Here is a 16,093-nt window from a genome sequence, read left to right as displayed (position 1 = left end):
GCGTGGTGGATGCTGTGAGCCTGAGCCTGCTCCTATAGGCACAAGGGACCTTAGTGCCATGGGGAGAGGGTCCCTGCCACTTGTCCGTGCACATCCACATGTGTCTTCACATGTGTGTATGCATCAGTGCACGTGCACAGGTATGAGTGCATTTGGAAGCCGAAAGTTGATGCTGGCCTGGTGTCTTCGAGCTTTCACGGTTGAAGCAGAGTCTCTTGCCGAGCCCAGAGCTCAGTTTGACGTGGGAGCACGGTTAGACAGCTTGTCCCAGAGACCCCTCGTGTCAGCCTCACGAGTGCTGGGTTGATCCACGAGCCACCATGCTCACCCAGCTTTTCCCCCCCGGACTCTAGGTCTTCACACTTGCACACTAGAACTTCAAGTATTGAGTGCCCAGCCTCTGTGTGCACACCTGACCCTCACAACGTCGCCACAGCATCTCCCAACTTCCTCCACCAAAATCCACAAGCAGCCACGGAACTGGGGGGTGAACCTTAGCAGCTGAGGAAGGGGCAGAGGCAGGCTCTGCTACTCCAGGCTCCTAATCATCCGCTTAGACTCCCAGCCATATCCACAGGCACCTGCATGCAGATGACCTAGTCACTCACCGTAGTGTAAGCTGGGACAGAAACATGATGTTAGTAACCGTACATGAGACAGGGTCACCCAGGGGCCATCACAGCCTCCCAGGACAGGTCTAAAATTGCTCTCCCACTTCATGCAAGAGAGCAAGATAAAATAAGCTTCCCAGCTCCCTCGGACACAGGACCCTGACCAGCAAGACCAGTGTCTACTGTCCTCAAAGCCGCTTTGGCCTCAAATTCCTTGGAGCTCGTTAAAGGGAGAGATGAATTCTTGACCAGGAGTTGAGGACTCTCTCAAAGGGATGTTTATCCCAGCCCTAGCCAGACTCTGTCCCTCCAAGTCCCTCCAAGGAACAAGTCCCCACTGAGTAACAGTTAGGGATGGGAGAGGTCCGCATCAGCCAGGGAGAGAGGGAGAGACAGCCTCAGGGAATTGGAGTAGGAGAAAAGAAATGGAGGAAGGAAGAGGGAGAGGAGGAGCAAAGGTGGAGGAGGGGGAAAAGGGTGGCTGAAGGGGACACCTCCAGGTAACGCAGCCCCCAGGGCCCACTTTCAAGGAGTCAAAGCACCAAAGCACCACACTGCACCGCTACACACACCTCCATGGCAACATCTCCCCAGCTGCAAGCTGCTCTTGCTTCCTTCTTCTCCCCCAGCTTGGGGTGGGGGTGGGGGGGTCGTCATACAGGGGAGGGCCAGGGAGAAAAGACAAGGTGTTAGAGTGAGAAGAACCAGAAATAAATCAAAATGGGGATGTGTGAAAATGGGGAAAAGAAACAATACAGCAATGTCAGACCAGGGGGAAAAAAAACGAAACCTAGATGTGTGAGTTGGGCTGGGAGATGATGTCATGGGGGCGGGAGGGGGGTGGCGGGGGAAGTAGCAGCTGCAACAGTGTATCCAAGACAGGGCTCCCCAGAGGGGAGGTAACAATGTAACCCTGTGGGAAGTCGAACAAGAAGCAATGAAGCAGGACCCAGCTCGGCAAAGAATCTTCCTGTTCAGAAAGGGCAGGGCCTGGGAATCTAGAAGAGGGAGCATCGAAGGAAGGCTCCGTCTGTATTTGGCAGCTAGGAAGAGGGGCCATCTGAGCTGGGCTTTGGAGCATGAGTAGAAGTTCACTAGAGGGGCGAGAGAGGATATACATAGGTGTGGGAAAAGTCAGACAGTGGGCTGCTCAAGGGGTCTCTTGGGTGGGGGATGCACACGGCAGAGATGCATGGGGCAGAGGAACCAGGTCTGAAGCCGTGCACTGAAGAACAAAGTGAATGGGTGTGGCATAGATAGCGAGGGACAGGAGAGCATCTGGGGGCAGCCAGGGGGAGGCTTCTGGAGACAAACAGTGAAACCACACCTGCACTCTGGGCAAAAAAATGGAGATGGGTAAAAGATAGAACCTGGTGTAGGGGGTGGTGCCCTCCCCGGGACTCTAAAAGGTTCTTAATCTCAGTTTAGTAATCAATCAATTTGCTGTTATTTTGGGTCCCCTGCTACCACCAGTCCCCTCCCTACAGGCTGGCCTGAGTTAGCTTCAGCAGGGACAATAATGACAGAACCGTCCTCATGACTGAAGTCAAGGAGGCTCCTGTCTGAGTCAGCACACAGCAGTCACACAAACTCAGGGACCTGGCAAGACCTTGATGCAGCACAGGATCCCATAACTTCTCTGCTGCTGCCAGTTTGTGCGAATCCCAACTCAGTTCTAACTGGCTCTGTGACTTTGCACAAAGTATTTCATCTGTGTTTCTATCATATGTAAGAAATGAAGATAATACCTGTGTCTTTCTCACAGGGTTAACTGTGGGGGTTTTTTTTGTTTTGTTTTGTTTTGTTTTGTTTTGTTTTGTTTTGTTTTGGATACACCAGGTTTGGTATCCACCCCTCCTTACAGGCCACACCCTCTGCTGCAGGGCAGAACACAGAGGCTCACTTCACTACAGCTCACCTGTGTGGAGACTTCTGCATTGGGATCTGGGCTGGATTGGGTGGGGCCAGCTGTTTAACCCCAGCATGTGCTGAGGCACAAAGCCAGAAACCTGGGAGTGGCCGGTCAGTAAGGCCACACACTTAGCAACAGGACAGGGACAGAGAAAAGGCCTCCATCCCAAAGAGAAGCATGCTCATCTCCCCCACCAAGTGCTCCCTCCTCCCCTGGCTGCCAGTCCTCCTGTTCCTCTCCACAGCTTGTTCTTCCTCTAAACCATGACCTTCCTGCTTAGGAGCCTTTGACCACTCTGACCCTCAGGCATCCTCTGAGGCTGGAACCAAGAACACTTCCTTCACGAGGCGTCCTCTCAGCCTCCAGGGTCAAACCAACACCTCACTCCCTGGATTCCTTCCTTCTCCATTACTGGAGCTTCTTAAGGTCTAGAGGCAAACGTGGAGGGGAGTGGGACACATGCATCTCAGACAGGGGCTGTGGGACACACACTCAGCTCAGACAGGGGCTGTGGGACACACACTCAGCTCAGACAGGGGCTGTGGGACACACACTCAGCTCAGACAGGGGCTGTGGGGCACACACTCAGCTCAGACAGGGGCTATGGGTCTCATGGGTTTCAGCAGGCATGCAAGGACAAGGACCTGGTGACAGACTCCCCACCCAATGTTCTTCCCATCCCTGGGTGGCCTGGATGTGAGTGACCATGTCCCCAGGGTCAGGGAGAGAGGTGACACTCAGTGTGACCAGAAAGGAAAGGGACTCCCACCCAGGCCCAAGAGGAACCATGAACAGGACACGTGAAGGGTGTGGGACACTCGAGGTCAGACCATTGTCAGCTGTGAGGACTGGCAGGCCCAGATCACCCCCATGCAATGGCTCCATTTCACAGACAGTTCCAGTTCCCTTTCCCTGGATGAGTTACTGGAGCAATCACCTCTGAGCCCAGGCAATCTTAGAGGAAGTTGATACTAAAAATAAAACCTGCCACCCTTGTAACTAGTGACTGCTGAGCCAGCTTTGCCTCTCAAAGCCTAATGAACCAGGAGCCACCAGTCCCTTCTCCACAGTAAGACAAGACCCTTTCCATGGCTGGTCTGGTCTTGCCTTGAGGGGATGGAAGTGGGATCCAGCCTGATCTCCACAAATTTCACATCCTCTAGTAGCCATCCACAGACAGGCAGACAGGCTGTTCAGACTAATACTACAGGCCCCCACTATGGGACATGCATATAGTAGGTGCCCAATAAAGACTGCCGCACCAACCAAGCAGTCCATCACCAGGATCCAGGAGCTGTGCCCAAGTCCTCACCACTGTGTGCTCTACTTGGTACCCCAGTGCCCCGGGCAAGCACCCAGAAGAATGCAGAGCACTGGGTTCACGTTGGCAGACTGCTTGCTGCCCAGACAGGGTAGGATAGGATGACCTGACGTCCCACAGTCTGTGCTGAGGACCCAGAGGTGCCTGGTCCCTAGCAGAAGCCTGTGTGTTCTGACCACTGTCCCTGCAACTGTCATCCCTGCCGTCTGCCTCCACCCCTTGAAGGCAGAATGTGGGTGAGGTTCAGATGCAAAGCTCTGTGTACCAGGTAAGGCAGTGGCAACAGTCAGGAGAAAAGGATAGACGGACACCCACACCCGCCACACCCTGCAGAAGTGTGCCTGTCATGGGCACCACCAGGTACCCAGCAGAGCTCAACAGCTCTCCCTACTCCCAAGGATTCCTCAGCTGTCCCCAGGCCTGACACTGGAAGGAGGGAAACACTGAAGAACATCACGGCCTCCTCCTCCTCCTCCCTCCACCCATCCCGGTGCCGCTCACAGCCACTGGCGATCAAACCGGCAATCAGCCAGCTGCAATTAGACTCCCAGATGTCACTGGTGCCGCTTCTGTATGACTCTTCCAGCCTAGCTAGGAGCTGGGGTGGGGATGGTGGAGTGGGGAGGTTCACCGGGCAAGGAGAGGGTGCAGGATGCTTCAGAGCTGCTCCACCACAGTCCACTTACCCTTAAAGATGTGACACTACAGCGGGTGGTGGTGGTGCACGCCTGTAATCCCAGCACTCGGGAGGCAGAGGCAGGCGGATTTCTGAGTTCAAGGCCAGCCTGGTCTACAGAGTGAGTTCCAGGACAGCCAGGGCTACACAGAGAAACCCTGTCTCGAAAAAACCAAATCCAAAAAACAAAAACAAAACAAAACAAACAGAAAATTAAAAAAAAAAAAAAAAAGATGTGACACTACATCTGCCACTCGGGGCAGAGTTCCAGAGTAGAACTGGAGCAGCCGAGCACAGACTCCATGTCCTCCTGGCATGTGTGGGCACTGGTGGGTGGGCACTCTGTCCATCCCAGAGCTTTGTAAGTAAGACAATGATACCAGTCTCCTAGAGAGGCCAGAAGGCTCAGTGAGCCAGCCACCTATGACTGCAGATTGTACCACCACGTTTGGGCAAGGCTCAGGCCGCCCGCTGAGAGGAATTGGCTGAGGGTGACCATCCACTCCAAGGTTCCTGACCATTAGCCAGGCCGAGGGGACTAACAGAACACAGCCAAGTGCTCTGGGTTATAGGACCGTGGGTGAGTGGGCTGTGGCTGCTCCGATTCCACAATCACCACCCTGCTCGGGGATTTGCACGCAAGCAACCTGATCTCCCAGGAGTCTCAGGGCCATGGGGTCTGAGCAGTAGATAGGTCTACCTGCCTCCAGCCTGCACTGTGGGGAGCAGAATTCCCAGAAACTCAGCACCATGGTGCCTAGAAAATACGTTGCCTAATCTGGCCTAAATCCAGCCAGCTGCAACTGGGAGTCCCAACCTAAGTTCTACTCTGGGCCCAGGGCCCTGCTTCAGACCGTTCAGACCTGGCTCCCACATTCTGTAGGGAAATTCTGGCCCTGTTTCCAGACAGCAGCTCCTTAGTAAGACCAAGAGGGCAACAGGGGGAAAAAAGGCAAAAGTCCAGGCAGTTAAAAACAAGAAGCTAGTGTAACATTTGCAGGGGCAGCCACTCCCCTTTCGTATCCTAACTCCTAAGTCTCCCCACACCCCCACCCCACTCCCTGCAATAAAACAGGCTCAGAGAGTTTGGGTGAATGTGTCCAGATCACACAGCGAGAAACTAGAAACAGCAGGATTTCAACCCTCGCCATTTGGCGCAGAGGTCTCTGCTCTTCTGTTTCAGGATCACCTGCAGATTCAGTTTTCCCTTTGCCCACCAAACAGACACAGCACCAAGGTCTGGGCGGGAAGATAAACTCTGACTGTTCCAGCAGTGGGGATTAAGAGAATCCTTCTGCCTGGTATGAAAGACCAACAAGATGTCCCCAGCCTGCCACCCTCAGCCACCAGGTGGGAAAGGTGCTAGATCATTTGTGAGGGCCCCCGCTCTCCCACAGCTAGGCCCCCCAGCCACAGCTGCTCAGACTCCCATCTTGTAATCACCTTCTTCCGGTTTGATACTCAGAGCAGGCCTGGTCTGTGGAAGTGGGGGAGGGGAACGGCCACCCCTCTGGCTAGGGGCCTGTTCTGGAGTGAGGGGCCGGAAGTGAGGGCTGCCCAGCCTCCCTCCCGGAATCTTGGAAGGCTACAAGCCAAGGCAAATGGGTGTGTGGGGGGGTGGGGGGTGGGGGAGCAGTCAATAAGGCAAATGTTCCCAGGACATTTTGTGGGACAGAGATCTGGATGGTCCAGGTGCTCATCAGTCCTTGCTCTGGTTGGTGTGGGAGTCAGGAAGGGTGGTGGAAATAAGGGGCCAGCCCTCAGGCAGTGTCCCCACTTGGTCATCCTGCCCCCAGACACAAAATTACAGGGCTGCACAAAGCTGGGCTGAAGGCCAGAGCCACAACCTCAGGGCCATGGCCAGACTTGGTGGTGACAGTGTCACCACAGGACCGCCCTAAGCAGCCCCCTGGCGCCTCCCAGTCCACGACTGTACCCTGCATAGGGAAGGTCCCCGCCCACCTCACCAACTGATCCCTCCACACAGGAGCAGAGCCCCCGGCCCAGCTGCATTATCTGTGTTTCTATGCTCAGTTCCCACTGCCCAGTGTGGCCTCGGGTGCTCCCAGAAGCTCAAGGCCTGTCAAGAAAGTCCTGTGACTCCTTGGGGTCATCTCATCCTGTCTTGGACCTTGTAAGTCACTCCCTCTCTGCAGCCAGGCCAGGACTGAGAGAAAGTGATGGTCACAGAGCTGGTGCTCAGAGGGGAAGCTGGGCAGGGTCTGGGCTCCTAACAGTTTTCTAGGGATGGGGGGCGGAGAACAGCCATGGCTCGGGCCTCACACTCAAGGGCTAAGTGTGGATCTTTAGCCCCTGATCTGAGTCCAAATGCTTCCTGCCCTGTGCTCTCGTGACCCAACACAAGGGCCTCAAACTCTACACATCTGTTTTTTTTTTTCTTTTGGGGGGGCATGTTTCTGTGAAGCCCTGGCTGTCCTGGAACTCACTCTGTAGACCAGGCTGGCCTCGAACTCAGAAATCTGCCTGCCTCTGCCTCCCAAGTGCTGGGATTAGAAGCATGGGCCATCAGTGCCCTGGCTTTGTACACCTCCCTTACAAAGTTCCTCCAGCCTGTCCCCAAGAATCTTAGAGTTACCCCCTTGCAGGTGACAGGGACCTGTGAATTGGTAGAGGAAGCACGCTAGGAACACTCCTGTCCTATTAGCTGCTTCCGAGATTACAGCAGAATGAAATGGGAGAAGGGACCACATCTACAGTGAGGCTGGGCAGCTGCTAAAGGGTAGCCAAGAGGAGATAGTGTGGCACTATCATTCCAACAATCAGGAAGGAGGTCAGGGCAGGAAAAAAAAATCACAAGTTCAAGGGCTAGCCTGGGCTATACAGTGAAATTTGGTCTCAAAAATTATTTTAATAAGTGGGGGTGGTAGTGGAGCATGCCTTTAATCCCAGCACTTGGAAGACAGAGCCAGGCAGATCTCTGAGTTTGAGACTAGCCTGATCTATAGAGTAAGTTCTGGGATAGCCAATGCTACACTGAGAAACCCTGTCTTGGAAAAAAATAATTAATTAATAAATACCTAACTTGGGGGATAGGGAGAGGCCAGAGAGGTGAAGTATGGAAGCTCACAGAGTCTGAGGGCATAGACCAGAACTGAGGCCCAGGCCTGGAGCCAGCCTGGCCCCAACTCAAAACAGCTAACTTCTGGCTGTGTGACTGAGCAAGTCGCCGAGTGTCTCTGGCTCATTTCCTCATCTGTTAAACAGGGATTCTAGTTATTTCTAAGACTGTCCTGCGTACACCCTATACACAGCCACATAGAAGGCTGGGGAGCGGGTGTCAGAGCTGCCCCCTGCTCAGCCTGGAACTGGGGCGCCTACCTGGAGTCCTCCTCAGCCAGTCAGCAGCCGGCCCAGAGGGCTCAAAGTAGCAACTCTCTCCCTGAACAGCTTAGAAAGATGGGGTGGGATGGGGGCACTTTCCAGGAGCCTTCCTTCTCCTGAAAGCGGCAGGTGGTCCCTCCCAAGCAGCCCGTGCACAGCTGTCCGGCTTTAAGAGGCTGGTTCTGCTCCCAGAGAGCAGGAGGCTTCAGGTCCAACCCAACAGCCCTGAAAATTCAACCCTGTGTCTATAGGTGATGAGAGAGTGTGGGGGGTTAGATAGGCTGCCATTGTGAACCCTATCAGCTTAGCTCAGAAGGCCTCTTCTTCCAGGAAGCCTCCAAGGCTTCCTCCAAGAAAGTCCATGACCAGAGAAAGGCAGAGCACTCCAGCTCCTGGGAGGGAGGGGCTGGGCCTGGCGCTGTCTAATGCATGGAGAAGGTCTTGAGAGAGATGGCAGTCACCCAGATAACACAGCAAATATCTGCACCTGCTGCCCAGCAGCCCGGGAGTCACGAGGACTCTGGGTTAGGGTGCCCCTGAATCCCTTTGCTTGCTATAACGCCCAGCCTGGAACAGTCCCCAGCTTTTCATTTCTACAGTGAGGTCCCCAGTCAGGAAGGGCAAAAGGAGAGGGTTCCTGGATGCCAGGAGCAAGCCTCACTGCCACCACGTGCCTCGCCTTTCTGAACGCAGGACAGTAAGTGCGACAAAGAACGGGGGACGGTGACTGACGTCTGTGATCCCAGAACTTGGGAAGTAGGAGGGTAGGGCGTACAAGATCATCCTTGCCTACATTTGAGGCTAGCCTGAGCTACATGAGACCCTGCCCCCACCCCTGCCAAAAAGGAATCTGCATGCGCCAAGTGCTACAGGCTGTGCTCTCGCTCTTAGAGAGAGGAACCGAGGCACAGGACACTTAAGTCACTTCCACAAAGTCACACGGCCACAAATCGGTTGAACAACCACCCCCTGACAGCAGACGGAATGGCATCTATGGTCACTCCCAGATCTGGACCTTCAAAGGACATTCTCCAAAGGCTATACTTTCTAGTGTCCCCACATCGCATGCCACTATGGGAGTCACCCAGAGCAGCTGAGGTGGCCTGAGGTCCTCGGAGCCCTAGACAGTCACTCTCTCAGGACCAAAGCCTCAAATCTCTAGGTCAGGACACACCCCCAACTTGCCAGCCACAGCCTGGATCAAACCAGCCTTCTCCTCCCTAGAGATCTGTTCATTCCCCTGATCCTGTGCCATCCCAGACTGGCAAGAAGACCCAGGCTCATCCTGTTTCTCCCCTACTGAGCCGACCGACCGCTGTCAGTCCCTTGCTGTCAAAGGCTGGCACCAGAGCCCATTCCTGAAACCACCAGCTGGGCTTCTTCTGGTCCAGCCTCAGTCGTCTCTGAGAGTAACTCCCTTTAACCCTTAGCCTCCCAGGCCAGGTAACAGCCCTGGCCCCTCCCTGGGAGGGCAGCATGCTTGTAGAGAAAACACCTCTTGAGACCCATCCCCATCACAGTCTCCCCTTCACTCAGCCAGGCTCACCACCTCAGCATTGGTCTGAACCACACCAGCCTCACTTTGCCCTCACACCTGCCTGGTTGAGGCCCTACTACGTGCCAGATCCTCAAAAATCTCCCTGGATCCTTTCCCCGTGGGTCGAATGTGTCTTATTCCTTCCCAGGGACAGTGGTTCCGGTGGAGCCATTTATCCTGAGCCTTTGTACTCAGACCAAAAAACACCCTCAAAGGTGCCTCTGTGCCCACCCTTCCTCCAGGGAGGGCACCTTTAGTCCGCAGAGGAGAAAGCTGGGACTCAGAGGAGTGGCCAGCCAGGCTGGCTCGAGACCTCACCGTGAAGGGGTGGTGGTCCTCGCCGGACACTGAAACCAGGTCTTTGATGTCAAGGGTAATTTCCTATAATGCTGCTGAAAAGCAGTTCCTACTGCCAGAGCTTCTCGGGAAGCTCTCCCTCACCACCTCTATCAGGAAAAAGAAAAAAAAAAAGAAAGAAAAGAAAAGAAAAAAAAAGAAGAAAGAAAAGAAAAAAAGGGCAAGGCATGCATGGGCCACCAGGCACTATCCTGGGGTCCCCTCCCCAAAGCTAACAGTAGTCAGGGCAGCTCAGGGTCTTGCCTGCCTCCCTAGAGCCTGGCCACTGTGCTCTGGTGGTCATCTAAGTGAGTAGGGACAGCCATTGCTCCTGGAGTCGCCACACGGGGGTCGGACCTAGAAATCCCCAGCTCACTCAGCCCACATTTAGACACCTGTCAACTCAGAACTCACTTGGGAGCTGGGCTCCTCAGAGCAGGGACCTGGCTGCAGTCCACCTACAGGACCCTCTACCTCCCGTTCTGCTAGTGAAGCCAGAACCAAGTTCAATCCCACAGCTACTTCGGTTTCTCAAAGGGACAGTCAGGGGTCACCTGGTACCCACCTCTGCCGGCTCGCACACCCATGTCTTCTGGCGTAGGAGCTCAGCCAGGCGCACCATCGCCACACAGCTGCTTTCACACACATGCGTGTGCTTTCACACACTTCCATGGGTCAAAGCACACACCCCCTCACCCAGCAGTCACACAGCCATGGATGGCCATGGTGGCACACAGCGTGCACAATGGGTCATCCTAGTGTGGAGCGGGATGCGGATGCCATCCACCCATATGGACAGAGCCTTTCCCGTGCCCACACCCACAGGTGCCCACGCACCCTTCTTAGAAGCAGACACACACACAGGGTCACCCTCATTCACCCCCCCCCTGCGGGTCACCTTCATCCACCCACCCCCTCTTCCTCGGGAGTCCCCAAGGCCCTACAGGCGGCTTGGGTTGGAGTGGGGGTGGGGAGAAGGCGACCCCAGTGGATACCGGACGCACACGCTTCCCGGCGGGGAGGGGACCCCGTGAGACCAGGACACACCCAGCGCGACACGCGCGACAAGGGGACACGCAAAAGACACGCGGGGTACACGCTGGGGACCCTCTTGGGGCCCATCACTCACCCCCGCGGCGCGGCCGGCCAGCAGCAGCAGCAGCAGCGGTGGCAGCAGCAGCCCGCGGGCCCCGGGCGCATGGGTGGCGGTGTCCACGCGCTGCCCCTGTGCGGTCCCGCGGCGCGGCGGCCCGGGCTTCATGGCGGCCTTTGTTCGCGGCGCGGGCTGCGCGGGACCTGCGCTCGGCTCCTCGGCCGCCGGCTCCGCCTCGCTCGTTCGTTCGCTCGCTCGCGGCTCGGCTCCGCGCCCACAGCGGCCGCGCCCGCAGGAAGCGTCGCCGCCGCCGCCGCCACCGCCACCGCCGCCGCCGCCCCCCCGCGCGGGCGGGGCGAGCAGGAGGGCGGGGCCGCAGCGACAGCGGCACGCGACACCGCCCCCGGCCTCAGTTTCCCCGGGCACGGTGGGGGCGAGGGGCGTTGACGTCTGCCCCCCAACTGTGGATCCAGGGAGCCCGCCGGGTGCCGGCCGCGGGAGAACCTGCTCCTCCAGACAGCACCCCGGGTATCTCTGCCCCCCCAGCAGGATGGTGTCAGAGGACCCCGACTTGGGGTCCCCCTCGTCCTCCTGAGCTTCTCCTTGGCCTGTTTGTCTGACAGACACTGGGGCAGAGGAAGCAGGGGCTTGGGTCAGTCACAGGCACGCGTGGGGAGACCAGCACGCGTCTGCTTCACATACGTTGGTGAAGTCACCAGTTTCCCATTCACAGGGGCTCAGTTGCACCAAAGGGTCTCCGGGGAGGCTGATAAGGGTAGGCGTTGGTCAGTTAGCACAAGAACTGAGCAGGACTCCTTCGATGTCCCTGCAGTCAGTGCTATCCATTTGCTAGCCACGTGTCCTTGGAAACCCAGAGCATGAAGCTCAGGACCATATAAGGCAGAGCGTGAGATGGGTTCCCCAGAGGGAGTGAGCGGCCGGGCATCACAGGTATGCGAGGCCTGCTTAGCTAACCTCAGTAGACATCACGAGCGGAGGGAGGGGCCCGTCCACTCAGTGGTTTACAGAGCGCTGAGAAAGAGCCAAGCCTGAGTCGCAGATGCCTGTAACGCCAGCACTCAGCTCTTAAGAGGCTGAGGCAGAGGGATCTCAGAGCCTGGGCCACATACTGAGTCTCTGTCTTTACAAAACTAAGAGGGGTGGGAGAGCTGATGTAAGCTCGACACGCGGTACCCACAGCAGGCAAGTCACAACTACCTGTAACTCCCGGCCTCAGAGGATCCAAAGCCTTCATTCAGCCTCCAAGGACACCCACGCTCATGTGCACAGGTGTGGCCCGCGTGTGCACACGTACACGCGAATAATAAAAATAATAAAAAACAAACGTTAACTTTTTTTTAGAAGATGGGCTTTCAGGCTGACCTTGAACTTGTGATGTCCCTCAGTATGACCTTGAACGTCTGATCCTCCTGCCTCCAACTCACGCAATTTATGCCGACCCGAGCCCAGGGCTTTAGGCAGAGGGGCGTGTTTTCCATCAACTGAATTACATCCCCAAGCCCTCAAAAACAGTCTCTTAAGTCAATCCTGTTTCAAAGTATTTTGGCATTTGAAGTCTTGAAGAATACGACAGGATAAGAATGACCTGCCGAGGAATCAGGAGCTGGCTTTGTCACTGGCGTAGTCGGGAGCTGAGGGACTCTAGCTCTGGGTTAAGCAAGTGCTTGGGTTCAAATCCTGGTACTGACAATCATGAGCTGTGGTACTTGTTTGTGTAACTTCACCTCTCTGAGCCTCTTCCCCAATGTCTGAAAGAAATAATGACCATATGGGCTTCACTAATTCATTCAACAAACATATTGAATGCCTTGTATGTACCAGGTCAGGGGACAGGCTGGGAATGTGGTTGGGACTGGTTGGGAAGTGCTCCCAAAGGTTTTGTGGGGCTCAAGAAAGGAGACCCAAGGAGTGGCATGTCAACGTGGTGCAAAGAAAACCTTGGGACAGCTGGATCCGATTGATGGACAAAGTACTGAGCTGCCCGTGCTGGGAGGCAAGCAAAGCTCGAGTGTTGCTCGAAGGAATCTACTAAGCTGCCTTCTTCATTCTGCAAACACCCTTCACTGAGATCCCGGCAGGAAACCTTGTGGGGAATCTTTGGCTCGGAGCGCCCCCTGCTGCTTATTATAGGTATAGTCACAGACAGTTGAAATGGGAACCTGCTACATCACAGGTCACCCTGCCTATACCACATGAATGTCTCCTTCCCTGTGCTACCCGCATCCAAACAGACTCCAGAAACTGCCTTCATCCAGCCGCGGGTCACCTGGGAAAGACTTCCTGACTCCTAAGGAATACGCAGTCCTGACCACCCCACCCCACCTTCAACAGCCCTTCTGTCTTTCCTGGAACTGTGAAAATCTAGATTTTGGAGGCTGGAGAGATGGCTCAGTGGTTAAGAGCACTGACTGCTCTTCCAGAGGTCCTGAGTTCAATTCCCAGCAACCACATGGTGGCTTACAACCATCTCGTAATGAAATCTGACGCCCTCTTCTGGAGTGTCTGAAGACAGCTACTTAGATATAATAAATAAATCTTTTTTTAAAAAATCTAGATTTTCAATGGACAACTGCAGGGGTTTAGGCAGGCTGCCTGTCCTCACCCTTCTCTCTGACAGGACACCACCCCTGGTTCTCAGAGCTGAAGAGGAACTGGGCAGTTGTCAAGATGACACACTCTGGAGTCACCCAGGGAAGAAGGAACCTCAGTTGAGAAAATGACTCTGTCAGCTTAGCCTATAGACAGGTTGGGGGGGGCATTTTCCTAATTAATGATTAAAAATGTAGAAGATCCCAGTCCACTGTGAATAGTGTGAGCTCTTTGCAGGTATATAAGAAAGCAGGCTGGGAGTAGAGAGTGCACTGGCTGCTCTTCTAGAAAACCTGGGTTCAATTCCCAGCACCCATAAGGCAACTCACAACTGCCTGTAACTCCAGTCCCAGAGGGTCTGATGCCTTCTTCTGGCCTCCTTGGGCACAAATGTTGTGCACAAACATACAAGAAGGCGTGACACCCTTACACATAATAAATAAACATTTAAGCCAGGTGGTAGAGATTAATTCCAGCCACTCAGAAGGCAGAGGCAGACAGACCCCATGATTTAAGTTCTGCCTGGTCTACTGAATGAGTTCCAGGACAGGTAAGACTACACAGATAAGGTTTGCTAAATGAAACCTTGTCTCAAAAACTAATAAGAGGTGCTGGAGAGATGGCTCAGCGGTTAAGAGCACTGACTGCTCTTCTGAAGGTACTGAGTTCAAATTCCAGCAACCGCGTGGTGGCTCACAACCATCTGTAATGAGATCTGATGCCGTTTTCTGGTGTGTCTGAGGACAGCTACAATGTACTCACATAAAATAAATACGTCTTTAAAAAATAAAAATAAAAATAAAAAAATAGGGCTGGAGAGATGCCTCAGTGGCTAAGAGCACTGACTGCTCTTCCAGAGGTCCTGAGTTCAAATCCCAGCAACCACATGGTGGCTCACAACCATCTGTAATGGGATCTGACATCCTCTTCTGGTGTGTCTGAAGACAGCTATAGTGTACTTACATATAATAATAAATCTTTTAAAAAATAAAATAATAATAAAAGGAAGGAAGGAAAGAAGAGAGAAAAAGAAAGGAAGGGGGGACTGAGGGAGGGAAGGAGAGCAGGCCGAGCAAACCCTGGGCAAAGTCAGTAGGCTTCCTTTGCTTCCTTTGCTTCAGTTCCTGCCTCGAGGTTCCTGCCTTGAGCTCCCACCCTGACTTCCCTCGGTGACTGAGGGTGACCTGGGAGCTGTAAGATGAAGCTAACCCTTTTTCCTCGCGATGCTCTTGATCATTTTATCACCGCAGTAGAAAGCAATCTAGGACAAGAGTCCAGTCCCCCACTGTACCCCACCCCCACCATCTTACCACCAAAGCCAGCTGGTGAGAACCCCCGGCCTCGGCTTCTGCTCTTCCCCCTCCTCTCCCTCCCCCCCAGCTGTGCCGGAAGTGTTTGCTGAGTGAAGTAAAGAGTTACAGAGGGGTCCCTCTCTACGCCGAGGACGTGCTCAGGCCCAGACCAGATCGCACCCAGACGATCCCCGCCAGCTGGCTGAGCCACGCCTCCCCAGTCCTTTGTACCCCTGTGAAATTGTCTTCTAACTAAAGGAGCCCCTAAAGAAGGCTGGAGGGAAGGAGTGTCATCAGCATCCCACTCTGCTTAAGGAGGTACCCCAGACTTGACTAAACAGTGATTATCTCTTCACCTGCCTCTCCCAACGGTTTAGCCAACCAGAAGGTGTCCTCAAAACCCCTGGGGAATAGGAAAAGCTGAGATCACAAGGGCATCTCGGCACCAAGCCCTGGCCGGGCACCGGCTCTCTTTGACTCCTCTCAGGCTGGGTGCTGTGAGGACCAAGTGACTAATTCCTCGGAAAGAGCCTAGGCCACGGTGAGTGCCCTGCCTGCTGGCTTTGACGGCCCCCACTCTTCAGTTGGAGCGCCCGGGGCTTAGAGGACAGTAACTTGCTTCTGGCCTCACAGGTGAGAAGTGTGTGAGCCAGGATTTGAACCAGGAATCTTGACCCAGATCTTTAAAAATAAACACGTTTATATTGTCAAGTATGCGTATGTGAGGAGGGTACTGAAGGAAGGCGGCTCTGGAAGCCAGGAGAAGGTACGAGACCCTCTGGAGAAAGAGGCACAAGTAGCCATGAGCCATCGGATGTGGCCGCTGAGACCCGAATTCAGGTCCTCTGAAAACATTGCGAGTTTGCTGAAGTACTCAATTATTAAAATTATTAAAAAATAATTCATTAGAAGTAAAGAACAAATAGAGATGATCTCACAACCTGGTAACCCAGGCCAACCTGGAATTCTTTCAGTAAGTCAGGCTGTCCTTCAGCCTCTGCCCCGACCTCTAAGCACTGGGATCAAAGGTGTGTGCTACCATCATGGAACCTGGCTTGTTAACGTCAGTGCTGGGTGGTCACCTTGAGACAAGGGGGGGGGGTCCTCACAAGCATCTCCTGCATCTTCAGCCCCTCCCCTCTCCTACCCAAACTTCTCTTTCGCCCCACGAGTCAGGATGGAGGTCAGAGTCAAGGTTGACTTCTGGGAACATCTTGGTGAAATAAAGCTGATGAGTCAGTGACACCCCCCAGCCCCCCACCCCACCCCACCCCACCCCACCCCACCCCACCCCACCCCACCCCCGCCAAAAAGTAAGAACTGAAACAGGATCCTAGCAGGATTGCATCAGACATGGAGGAAC

At 54.6% G+C, this 16,093-nt stretch overlaps 1 protein-coding gene across 2 annotated transcripts in view; it reads right to left on the bottom strand.

Moving 5' to 3' along the window:
* The window catches only part of Sdc3 (syndecan 3), a 33,148-nt gene extending 22,002 nt beyond the window's left edge, over window positions 1-11,146 (bottom strand). The window contains exon 1 of one of the 2 annotated variants that reach the window (XM_052177539.1): window positions 10,865-11,146. In XM_052177539.1, coding sequence (XP_052033499.1) covers window positions 10,865-10,996 — 132 coding nt within the window. In that variant the 5' untranslated portion in view covers window positions 10,997-11,146. The remainder of the gene's footprint in view (window positions 1-10,864) is intronic. The other variant, XM_052177541.1, reaches the window with a different exon arrangement.
* Window positions 11,147-16,093: the final 4,947 nt, after the last annotated feature.

The sequence above is a fragment of the Apodemus sylvaticus genome, chromosome 3 (genome assembly GCF_947179515.1).
Source record: "Apodemus sylvaticus chromosome 3, mApoSyl1.1, whole genome shotgun sequence".
Classification (NCBI taxonomy): Eukaryota; Metazoa; Chordata; class Mammalia; order Rodentia; family Muridae; genus Apodemus; species Apodemus sylvaticus.
This window is presented reverse-complemented; position numbering and strand designations above follow the sequence as displayed.